Source organism: Hoplias malabaricus, chromosome 4 (assembly GCF_029633855.1).
Source record: "Hoplias malabaricus isolate fHopMal1 chromosome 4, fHopMal1.hap1, whole genome shotgun sequence".
Taxonomy (NCBI): Eukaryota; Metazoa; Chordata; class Actinopteri; order Characiformes; family Erythrinidae; genus Hoplias; species Hoplias malabaricus.
In genome coordinates, this window is record NC_089803.1 from 22,979,104 (window position 1) to 22,992,036 (window position 12,933).

At 39.5% G+C, this 12,933-nt stretch overlaps 1 protein-coding gene across 1 annotated transcript; it reads right to left on the bottom strand.

The window, feature by feature from the left end:
* Positions 1–2,669: 2,669 nt before the first annotated feature.
* On the bottom strand, positions 2,670–9,855 carry fgf18a (fibroblast growth factor 18a). The gene is made up of 4 exons (XM_066668300.1): positions 9,826–9,855; positions 9,498–9,675; positions 4,399–4,505; positions 2,670–4,239 (listed from the first exon to the last, which is right to left on the bottom strand). The coding sequence occupies exons 1-4, from the start codon at positions 9,853–9,855 to the stop codon at positions 3,970–3,972; spliced, it is 585 nt and encodes a 194-aa protein (XP_066524397.1). The 3' UTR covers positions 2,670–3,969.
* Between the last annotated feature and the right edge of the window lie 3,078 nt (positions 9,856–12,933).

A 12,933-nucleotide genomic window follows, 5' to 3' on the forward strand; every position in this document is an offset into this window, starting at 1 on the left:
ATTAAAATAATAATAAAAGAAAATTACAAATGTGTCATAAAGAATTTGCCCATAAAATAACTACATTAATAATTACACGTAGATGTAGATTTATAGATTTTCCAATATTGACATATTTTGGAAACATTTTTTTAACAATAATACATATACTGTAAATATATTTTCTGTACATATCTATCCTGCTCCAAAATATGATCACTTTCTGAATACAAGATATTCAGCTACATTCTCATTCAGCATTCATTTGAATTAAATGATCTAAAAATGGAAGAAAAATGTATGATATGATGGAAAAAATGTGTGATATGCTACTTTTGACATTCACTTGTCTAGGTGGGCTTCACTATTTCAACTCGGGGGCATCCCTAACATCGTCTTAAAGGCCTAAAGACCCTACAGGCTCAGAATAGATAGGAACACTGCTTCCTGTAGCATTCTTAGGTAGCACTGAGCATTTAGGGTCTGGCTGAGTCTGTCACAAACAACAAAATACAATTATACTCGAAGAAGAAATCAGTAAATTATCAGAGCTAGCAGCAGGGGGTACGTAAGCATAATATTCTGCGCATGCGCAGTCCAAATCAGGCAGCGGTATCTGGTAGCGACAGCCCCCCTCACCCCTGACCCCTGACTACTTGCTCAGTAGCCGTTACAATTTGACGCATTTTATTTTTCAAATTTTAACAACGTGAAATATAAATGAAAGGTTACTTTTAGGCCAATCAGCAAAGACTAAATATTTTCAAACAAAAATCCTCAATTTGCTGTTTAGAATATGCACCGTACACTATATGTTAAACACGAGTGTTGATATTAATCATTCATCATTGTATTCTTCTGATCTGCGGTTAGCAAGCTAAATTTACAAAGCTAGAGTTGACAACAAGTAGGTATGCACAAAATGTATGTTGGTTTCCACCTTCTCTAAATATCTTGCATTAGGATTTTTGTACGGCAACTGCATAGATCAGAGTCTAATAATGGTATTATTTTATGACATGCCAAAGGCAAGTATGCTATGATCTAAAGAGCTACTTCTTGTTGTCCTCTCCTTTCCGTTGCCACTTGTGTAGGGTGACCACCAAATCTGAGACATCTGCTTTGTGTGCTTTTAGGTCCTTTACACTTTTATTTGCTACACAAAACATGGACATTTCTTTTTAATTCATCTGAGAACTTACATTTACGTTTCGTATATAGCTGCTCGAGATGAGGGTAGGTACATGAGCTTTTCCTGACGTAAACAAGGACTACTGACGTGCAGACTGACCAATTAAATATTTACAGAGAAGGTTATCGACCAATAACGGTAGCTCTACAGTCAGACCGTCCAATCAGAAGATTTTAGGCCACTTCACCACGCCCCCTTCTCACTCAAGCGAACCAATCGGAGTAGGGGAGGGCGGGGCTAGTTTGTGAACGAAACGCTTCTCGAAGTTCTCTGTAAGCTCTAGAAAAACAATCCCGGACGTTTGTGAAATTCCGCCCGGACATTTTTTTAAGTCTAAAAAAGAGGACATGTCCGGGTAAAAGAGGACGTCTGGTCACCCTACACTTGTGTGATATGACACATTTTTAAAAAGTGATGGCATCCCAAGGCAGTACTGCAACAGAGCCCTGTTCTTATCTCTTATAAGGGCATCTCTCTGATATATGCTTTGTCTGTCTAATACAAATTCTTCTAAGATCTGTACATCTGTCCAGTGACCTGCTGGTGGGCTGTGTGTATGAGTGTGTTTCCTATGGGTCTGAGGGATGTCTCCCCCCCACCCAAAAATAATTCCTACATGTCCCAGGTCACTGCTCTATTCTCACACACATTTTTTGCATTCCTTACTGCTGCAGCCTTACCATACACCTTCTTTTGGGTTTGGCTGTGGAATCTTTCCACCATTCTGCGTCCAAAACTCTCTTTCTCTCTCTTTCTTTTTCTCTGCCACCCCCTTCTCTGAATGCTCCACTTTCCCGCTGAGTCAGCCAACTGGGATTGCCGGGATTACAGGTTGGAGGTGATGGCTCTATGTGTGTGTGTGTGTGTGTGAGAGAGAGAGAGAGAGAGAGAGAGAGAGTCCTTTAATGATTCACAGAAAACAGGCCTATGTTTCCCACCAGGGGTAATAGGGATGTGTGAGTGCATTTACTGGAATTATTGTATGACATGTTAGAACTCCCCTGGGTGTCTGCAGGTTTTAATGTTAACTCATTATTTTTGTCATTACCTTGAAAACATGTATTTTGTCTGCTCAGTCTTTTATTATTGGATGGTTTGTACTCATTCAGATTAATCAAATCTAGGAACCGTCTCATGTGGTATGCTGAACTAAACCCAATGAAACTGGGCTGATCATGTTTTTTTGTAATATGTTAGTCTTTCTTTGGAATTCTTTAGTCAGTGTTCTTTAAGAACATGTCTGACACATGTAATATAGTAATATTTTCATTGCCCATGCCTATTTTATATCCCTTCACTCCTCTTAAAAGATTAAACTGTGTGTCGCAATCTGGAACAAAAAAGGCCACATGTCAGACAGACTGCAGTTTTCGAGACAACAGCAAAAGTGAAAATGGAGAGAAACGGAGACTGAGAATATATTTTAAAACACAGACAATTTCTGTAGAGTTTACTGGCTTTAGAAAGATTGCCATACACAGAGATGAAATAAATAAGTGAAATAAACTTTATAGTAACAACAATTATAGTAGCAGTCATAGTAATATCGCTTATTAAACTTTGCTCTTTTCATATAGTTTTATTTATTGTAATGTTTGTTCTTTTTTTTCCCTTTTATAATAATAATGTAAGTGACTTTGGTACTCCACTGAATTTTCCACTAGCAGCATTCCGATTGGAACCCAAATGGGAACGTTGCTCCTTGTGTCGTTCCAAAAGCAACCCCGTCTCTTTCCTGTCCCACAGCTGGGTGCTCTACTCTGATAGGCTTCAGAGGCTCTAGGATGTGGGGGTTGTCAAGTTCATCATTGGTCTCTGGTTGTCTTTGGTCATTAGGTTGTTTTTGGTGCAGCTTTTTAAGGGGTTTCTCGGTGTTTCTTCCTTTTTTTTTTACATTACATTCCAGTTTTAGTATTTTCTTCCAGCCATATGTAGGCTACATTTTATATTAAGATTGCCCACACCGATGTACTCCTTAGAGTCATCTGTTATAGCATCCAATGTGGTCTTTGGTGCCACTTGAAACACTTTCAAACACACACACATGCTCATACACGCACACTCATTCATAAATTCATACTAGCTTGCAGGCAGAGAAAAAAGGGAGAGATTTCAGATGTAATCCCTCCTCTTTACCACTTTTGAGTCCTTAAGCAGGACTCAGTCCAGAACCATTTACTTACAACCCTCTACAGGACTCAAGGAGACCCATTATTCTCTTCCAGCCATGTCCGTTCATTTCAGATTAATCTTTTTTTTTCTTCTGGGAATCCTGAGAAAGCCTATGTGGGAAAGGATTACTCCCCTCTTGAAGTAAACTGGAAGAGATAGCTGGGTTAGTAGGCTACTGGGTTGGTGTCCCCCCCATTCTGCAATGAGGGCTGTTATATTTTACCATTGTCTATTTTTGCTTCTTTAGACCACAGAAAATGGCTAGAGCTTGTCATTGCATTATGTTCTACCAAACATGTTGGTTTGAGCTTGCTTTAATTTGTAAACCCCAGAACAATCAAGGATCTGGTGAGGAGAAACAGGTGCTTTGGTATGCTACAGGGTCCAGTTTAGGTCCTGTTTACTGCAGGTTGTTACACAACAACTTGGATGACCCTTCCATATTTAGCATTGTCTGTTAGCCAGTCAAAAGTTTAACTTTCCAAATTTCCGTCCACACCAGGTTCTGTAGTTTGCATTAGCATGGTCCCATTAGCAGGGCTGTGGTATGTTTTGTCTTTTGTTAGTAGGCCCTGATGTCAATGTTTGCATGGTCCCAAGGAGGAACGGTGGTTAATTGGCGTATGTTAACGCGGCCGTGCAGCACGGACCCTCTTGCTCCTTTTGCTTACTGTAGTAAAGCGGAAGGGTGTATGGTCAGGCTGCTCTCCGGGAGGGGGACGCTTCATGAAGTGAACGTCCTGCTGGTTGAGTAGTGTGTGGGGCCCACGACGAGGGCGCCCCCTTTTGGTGAAGCCTACATACCAGCCTGTATATCGTGCAGACATTAATGCGGTGTAGTTGTTCTCCAGCACCATCTCCACAAACACACAGTCTGCACTTCGATTACTGGCCTTCTGGGGACAATCCGGGAAATTCAAACAAAGCAGCACAATTAGAGAAAGGGGGTGTGGGGGGTAGAGAAAAATTAAACACATTGTCAGTTTGGTAAAAACAAAAGCTGGTCATTGACACAATGAAGTGAGAAGAATTTAGCTAACACAGAGATGTGTCACCTTGCCTACAAGCTTGCCCCTGCGGTTCATGCACAGGTAGTAGTTGGTCTCCTTCCCCCTGATTCGCACCTGGCTGCCGAATGTGTCCGCCTCCACTACAAGCTGGGCTTGTGAAGGGACAAACAGACACAAAGACAGACAGACATTAAAAGAAATACAGCAAGGTTACAAACAAGATGAATGGTAATACAATCTATGAAAGTAGTACTACAAAAATTTATTAAGACATAATGGTATGTTACAAAACAATGTTGTTTACCAGAAAAAGTGTAGTACGCAATAGATTAATGCGACAGCACTGCTGGAATAATGTAAGAGGTTAAAATCATGATATATTATATGAGTGTTATGCCAGGAGTGTTGTTTCTAGTACTTTCACAGTTTTTTTAGTATGCATAAATAAATATCCTTCAGAAGCAGAGGAAAAGAGAGTAAAATAAGGACAACATAAACCCAGCCTGGGCTTTTTAGACAGTAGTAAAAATGGTCTAAATTATTTTGAATCGTCACAGAACAGATTTTTTTATGTGTAAATTTTCTTTTATATTGACACCAAATGTATCCCAAAACTAAAGTTCATGCATCTTTTTGTGTTTGATAAATTATTTAAGTACTAAAGACTTTTGGCAGCATATTTTCTATGACGTGGGTTTACTTGAACTTGACCTTGACTTGAACTCAATTAACTCAATTCAAAAATTGAAATTTACGACAAAATGTCACCTGGCTGGTCACATATGTGTTTAAATATGTTAATTGTTTATTTTGTTTTGGAAACAAATTAAGAGCCATGCAAAGGAAAAGCCTATTTCCCATCATTGTACTCTGGTGATAATGGCTGAAGTAGTAGTTAAGCTCACAAAATGCATTTAAATGAACTCCCTCAGAGTGTGTAGTATTCATACAACAGTAATAGTTAAAGCTGGATATTTGCAAGTTCTAGGTTTTACATTTAAAATAAAATATTATTATATATTATTAATAGTAGTATTCTTCTTATTATTATTACTATTTTATTTATTTATTTTCTTCTTGGCACAAATCCAATTCCAATATTTCTTCCAACGGTTCACACAACGCGCCAGCCGCGCGAGCACGAGCACGAGCACGCCATTTACATTCAAATGTTAACGGAAAATAAACAGATAACTGGAACCAAAGGACACTTCTACAAACTCCGCAGGTCGGGACAAAGTTCTGAAGCATATTTAAGGGAAATGCAGTATTTTTTTTCCGTGTACAATATCATAATTTTATTTATTTAAATGCAAATATCCTATATTAGCCAACTCCCTGTAAGTTATCACTAAATTAGCTCTGAATGTTAGCCAACTACAGCTAACGTTATTAACCGTGTGATAGTCACCTCCCTGGTCTATTATTACTATCAAAATGTTTAGTTCAGGATACCAGGTATTTAAGTTGAAAAGACATACCAAAATGCTCAAGTATTTAAATTAAAAAAAAAGTTAGAAAGCGCACGGACAAGAGGACCGTTGGCCTCATTTTGTCAGTCTAGCATTGACAATAACGTCTTTAAATATTCTGTGTCTGAGAATATTGGGTTCAAAATGGTGCCCTATTCACTACAGCGTACTGTTCTGCGGTTCCGTCATTCTGTAGTATTGTCAAACCATAATGGAAAATTTCAGTGCACACAAAAAAATCACTATTTTTACATATCAAAAGTACTACAGAGATATCCCTTGTACACTGTAGTGGATAACGGATATTCATAATCCACTCCGTTTTTTTATATAAATCCACATGCGGCAGTGTCCGATATCGTTTAGTACCCTCCTGAATTCAGTTCCCTATTACAGAGCACTGCTATAGTGAGTAATATAGGGCACAGTGAGTAGGGTGCTGTTTCAAACAGCAGCTGCAGGAGTCGATACGGGTTTGACTCACTGACGCGCCACCACCACGCCAGTGTTACTGCAGCACTGGGAATTATCCACCACCCAAATCATACCTGCTCTACGGTGATTCTGTGGGTGTCCTGGTTATTGAAGAACAGGTACAAAGGGCTCATGAAATATGCAAAAAAATATATATATTTCTATTTAATATTGGCATGTTCATGATCTTATAATTGCAGCAGTGAATACAAAATCTCAGTCCCATAACTGATTTTATATCCTTTCAGCTGTTTAGAATATGATCAGTGTAAAAATGCTCACATCTGTCAGTGAAGATAGATGACTAGGCCAATAGGCATGGCTGTTTGATTATTTGAGAAACTTTAAAAATCAATTAGGAAATTAGGACAGTCGATTAAATTAATTATTCTGCCATTACTTGTTCATTATTATGTACACAGCACTGCTCTGCTCTATGTTGGCTATCTCCACCTTTCCAGCTGTGGTGGAAAAAACACACATCATGGGAGAATGAGCATAGACAGCAGAATTGTCGTACCGTATGTTATAATGGTGTTTTGGTTTAATGTCATGATACTTTGACTGAAAGCCAGGGGTCCAGGCGTCATGTGTGTCACACACAGACACACGTATGACCCACACAACATGTGCCGTAAACCAAGTCAAGCATGGCTTGTGACATCTGGGCCACACCACATGTGTCAGTGCTGTAACTAAGCCACAAGTTCCAAAAGTCACACAGATTAGACCAAAATATGTTTACTGTTTGGGATGCTGCATACCCATCTAATCTACAATGCACACAATGAGTGAGAGACAGGGCAACAGACAGAAAGAAAAGCCCGTGGAGTTATTAGGAAAATTAAGCTATTTTGATATGGCATCTTTTCACTATTCTGTAGGGATCTGTGAGAATTTCACTTGGTTTATAGGTGAGTTTAAAACCAAAATGGTATCGACAGATGAGTGATAATTTGGCTCACACTTAGTTACTATGATACAAAAAAAAAAAAAATCTAAACCTGCATATCTGCATCATCAGCCTGTTCAGACTGTTAGCATAATATTTTACATACATAAAATAATGTTTTCATATTTTCTTAAATATTTATTTTAACAAATGTCATCTTTCTAGTGATGTTTATTAGCTAGATATGAATGTTAAGGTGGCCTGTGATTGAGGATTCTCTGACTGAAGATTTTGCCATGCTGCAATTTTGCTTTTGCTGAGCACATGATTAGGGCTTAGTTAAAATATCCTTCTTATTGCATGTCAGTGAATCACTTAACATGTAGCAATATGGTAATTGGCTGACGATGGGCTAGAGCACAGATTAGTGAAACAGGGCATTAGTTTAATGTTAAGCTATTATTTTATAAGAATATAACATTTTGCCTGAAGGTAATGTGATGGTAAACTTGTAATCTAAAGTTTGTTTTGAGGTACTACACATGATACATGCACTTGAATGATTTTAATTGTGTCTAAGGTTGTACTTGAAATAAATATTCAGTTGACCTTAAAAAAAAGGCAGGAGTTACAAAATTTTGAAATCTGTTAAAAATTACTGGTGTAATTTGAGAACTGAGTCAAACAACCTGACCAAATGGCTTCTAATGATTGCTGTGGTTCTAAGAAGTGCCTTTTGCCCCTGGCATTAGCACTGTCAGCAGCAGTTGTGAGACTAAAACAGAACAGAGGTAAAGAAGGAGCAATAACCTGGCACTTTTAAGCAGATTAGGCCCCAGTATGACTGACATTGGTTTCCTGATTAACATGTTTATTGATTAGCAACATAATTCATGGAGTCAGTCCAATACAACTTATAAATTGAACCCAAGTGACAGTTTGATGCATTTTTGATTTGTATATTTATATATGTAAATCTTTTCCACAAACATTTTCTAATTAATTCAATTTACCTTTATTTAGTAAGTACTTACTAGATGTGGGTTTATTTCATGCAGCATGGATTTTTTAGGGAGCATGCCTATTTAAAGATAAAGCCCTAAAATGGGCAGTAGATGACCTTTTATAAGCACAGGGGTCATCACAAATCAATAAGCTCTGTCACTCGCTTCTTTCTTCCCTATCCACTTATCTTTCCCCTCCCCTTGGCTCGCTTCTCTTATTCCCTCATTGTCTTTATTTGCTGCTATAATTCAATGAGTTAGTACTGTACACTGAACTTGTATGTGAACCAAACAATGAAAATGATTTTTACAATGCCGTTTCTATTTTTTTCTGAACTTTAGAAATAAACAAGTTTTTATTACACTGTCTTAAGTATAATACATGTAAATGAGCTATGCTCTGATTGGCCTAGTTCATTTACAAAACTGTAAAATGCTTTTTACTAATTTGACAGAAAAGGACATGGATAACATCTCATTTTGTGACAAAGAATTAAACATAGGCCCTTTTGCATCCAGTTTTATTTTTAAAGCTCTATTTAAAAATTCTACTGTAAATAAATATAACTGGCATTACTCTTGTAGTAAATTCACATACAAAGAGTATAGATCAGTTTTCAACTTCCTCTGCCATTGATTGTTTGACTTTGCAGTAAGAGACACAGAGAGAGTGGGGGAGGATGGATGGATGGATGAATGAAGCAACAGAGAGGATGAGTTGAAGGTGGAAGAATGAGAGGGGGAGGAGATGGTCAACGTGCTGTTTAAAAGTGCTGAGGGAACGACCATGGGCAGAAGGCAGGATCAATGGAAAGATCGATCAGGAGATGAGTTTCTAACACTCGGTCTAACACCCAACGCTGACTGTGCTCTATTCATCTCTCACTCCCTCTTCCTTTTTCTTTCACTTGCCCTCCCCTTTCCATCATTGAATCACAGTGTCAGCAGTCACTGAGGTCTTTGTTCTCCATGCACAAGTTCCTTGCTGCCGCTTTCCTCTCTGTGTGTATGTTTGTGTACCATAGAGTAAGCCCGGTATTGTTTGCCCTATAGTCAGTTTTCCAGCATCTTTTCTGTACATACATTCATGCTTTGCTCTCGATCTCATTATTTTTTATGCCCTTGTATGTACTGTGTGAATGAGATTGAGTGTGACATAGACAATGAGTCAGACAGAAGAGAGGGAGTGTAAGGCTGAGTTGACAGAGACAAAGTAAAGTTAAGTTATGAGTTCTAGTCATTCTAGTGAATAGAGAGTCTCTAAATCCCATTGTGGGTAAACAGATGTGCGTGTGTTGTTACCGAATTTGTCCCCGTCCTCCCCGCGGGCAATGATCTTGCGGCCCAGCACCTGCACGTGTTTGCAGCTGGTGCGGCTGTAGAGCTGGTAGACTCGGGGTTGTCTCCGGCTCATGCCATCTCGTGCACGAGTCTGATTTTCTACATGAACACTGAAGTTCACACCGTCCACTCCAAACACCTGCAATGATAGTAGCATACACACAGGTGTGTTATCTCTATCTAGCTATCTCCAAGTCACCCTTGGTTCTCACAAAAGTAAAGTTTTGTACATGTTGTGTATTATTAATTGTATAATGAAATCTCTTTGAACCTACTTGCCCTGACTCACCTGAAGGGGATTGCACATCACAAGCATCATCTGGATACATCTATGAGCAGAGAGAAGAAAGATTAATGAGTGATTTTACTTCTTCATCCATTTGAATGGTGAAATGTCATGGCATATTAGACAATATGTGAGTAAGTCTGTTGGATATACTATACACAGTTGAAGCAAGTGCGTATTAATTTAAGCTGTTTGGGTGGGGTGTATGATTGCACTACTTATTAGCTAAATTAGTAATACTACACTCCAGAATGCACCAAGCTGCAACACATAGTGTTCAGATATTCTAACGTTTTTTTAACGATGCTGCATACACCCCTGTTACAGCCCAATATAAATACATTCATATAACAAACATGTAATTGTTGACTTGTCACAAATTTAGCACCCCCCTGTCCTATATACCACTAGCTGTAGGGGTTTCAGTACTAAAATGTTGCATCCCTATGTATGTCACTTAAGTTCAATTCATGGTGTTTCTTCCAGGGTAGTTGATCATAGTTTATTGTGAAAATCATTTACTATGATGGTTTGAGGGAAACACCCTTGTGACTCCTAAAATGACTATATGGTGTTTTTTACACAACTACACTTTTGGGATGTTTTCTCCAGTTTCTAATCTCTTGAAGTTTCACTCCCTAGAATGGAGAGGGCTGTAAAGTTAGATATAAAAAGCTAGCAACTCCTTTTCTACCTCCCGGAGAGCAGGATGTTGATTCTGTCAGAATGTTGAATGTGTGATAATCTCCCTATTCATCTCTGCTGAGCAGGAGGTGGGGGAGGTAAGGAAGGGAGTGTGCTGTGATTTTGGACGAAACCCTGTGCTCTTTCCTTTTCTGTCTGCCATCTTTAATCTCCTCTCTTTGGGAGAGGAAAAAGCTGACATTTGAAGCATAGCTCGTATTTGCATGGAAACTTGGAGAGTGGCTGGTGCGAGAAATGCTTGTGCTGTCTTAAGTGTGAACAGGAACAGACAAGCGCAGGCCTGTGAAGGTGGGTGCAGGAGCCCCTGAGCCTAGTGATGCTGGGATAGTCTGTAAGTTCTCCTCAGGGTTTCTGATCAGAACAGTTTTTCAGAAGTTACGATAAGGGCCTTATGAAGGAAGCTTTGACCCATGTCCAGTAATTGTCTGTATCAAGATCAGAAATTTATTTGAAACTGGACAACTTGAAAGCATATTGCATCTGCTAAAATACTGACAACAGAGACATTGTCCCATCAATGGCATAGATGAATATTTCATCCCCTTTCCCCAAGTGTATTCTATCTGCTAAGTCCGGAAAAGTGTCTAGAATTAGTTAGGGTTTTGGGTACATTTCTTGAATTTCCCCTGGGGATCAATAAAGTATCTATCTATCTATCTTCTACATAAACTGACATTGGGTACATAAACTCTTTATTAAACCCTAAACCTATATATTATAACAGACCATATACCTCATATACTTCATACAACTGCTGCATATAACTGTAATGAATCTTGTTTAGTACAAACAACAGATGAACTTGCTGTTTATTAGCTGCATGAATCTGTACCAGCCTCTCTGCATCATCTTCAGTGCTGTTGAGAGCGTGTTAATTAAAATGTGAAAGCACTATTCATGAAAAACTCAGGAAATGTGTTCTCTCAGATTTAAAATTCTTGACTTTGAGGGCCAGGGCGGCACGGTGGCGCAGCAGGTAGTGTCGCAGTCACACAGCTCCAGGGGCCTGGAGGTTGTGGGTTCGATTCCCGCTCCGGGTGACTGTCTGTGAGGAGTTGGTGTGTTGTCCGCGTGGGTTTCCTCCGGGTACTCCGGTTTCCTCCCACAGTCCAAAAACACACGTTGCAGGTGGATTGGCGACTCGAAAGTGTCCGTAGGTGTGAGTGAATGTGTGTGTGTCTGTGTTGCCCTGTGAAGGACTGGCGTCCCCTCCAGGGTGTATTCCCGCCTTGCGCCCGATGATTCCAGGTAGGCTCTGGACCCCCCGCGACCCTAAATTGGATAAGCGGTTACAGATAATGGATGGATGGATGGATGACTTTGAGGGCGGTGGGTCTGGGACACCTGACATCACTGCTGAGCCTCTGGAGGTGTTGTGGGCTTAATTCAGCTAAACACCAACAAGAAGAGGTGGCTGCCTGATGACCTCTGTGAAGAGCAAGAGATACAGTGGCTGGTTTGGGTACTCATGGGCTGGGCTCAATGAGTAACCGTAGTTATTAAGGATAGCCGGTTGCTGATCGGATCATAAACGGCCACAGAAACCTTAGTGTTGAGGTGTAGGATTCAACAGGAAATTTTGTGGCTGCAGGTAGGAAGAGAGTGTGGTGGGCCCTATGTGAAGCTCTAATGGATTGGCATAGGGTATTTACATCTTATCTTGTCTATGATTATAATTACTTGATCCCAGATTTTCACTGTTCATGCTCAGATTTTCACTGCTCGCTTCCATAATTTCACTGATGGCACTCCCATTTTTATGGCTTATGCCCAGATTTTCACTGCCCATGCTCAGACTTTCACTGCGCATTTTTAGACTTGTACCACTAGAGCTACAGTTCAGAGTGTGTCTTCTGAAACCATTCTGTGCTTACTTACACTTGGAACTTTACTACAGTTTCTCTGCCAGTATTGCTCAATCAGTCCAGAAAGGGTTATAGATTGACATTTTCCTCTTTATTTTCATTGGTTGGAACACACCCACTTTGCCAGCATGATTAAAAATCTACAAATTCGGTGGCCCCGGGTCATAAGGAGTGGAGGTTTCAAATATTAACTGAAAAATGGTGTTAAAACATCATCCATAAAATGCATTTGAGTTTGTGTGATATTCTTGTTTGATTAAACCACTTTTGATTGAACAAAATAAACAGCTATGATGCATTTGATGTGATAAATGGAAGAAAAAAATGATGATCACTCATGTTTAACAATAAATGAGGTATGTTAAAATGACTGGAGTGAAAAGATAAAAGATATTAAATAGGATATACATTATATTATCCAGTTCAGGGTCACAGTGGGTCCAGAGACTACCCGGAATCACTGGACGTAAGACATTAGCACACCCCGGATGTGGGTGTCAGTCCATCGCAAGGCATCATACACTCACACATTCACATTGGA

Coding starts and splice junctions, on each gene's coding strand:
- fgf18a (XM_066668300.1), bottom strand. CDS start 9,855: ATGATGCTTGTGATGTGCAATCCCCTTCAG. Junction 4,506..9,497: donor GGAGGACGGGGACAAATTCG/GTAACAACACAC, acceptor TCCCTTCACAAG/CCCAGCTTGTAGTGGAGGCG. Junction 4,240..4,398: donor GGGGCAAGCTTGTAGGCAAG/GTGACACATCTC, acceptor GATTGTCCCCAG/AAGGCCAGTAATCGAAGTGC.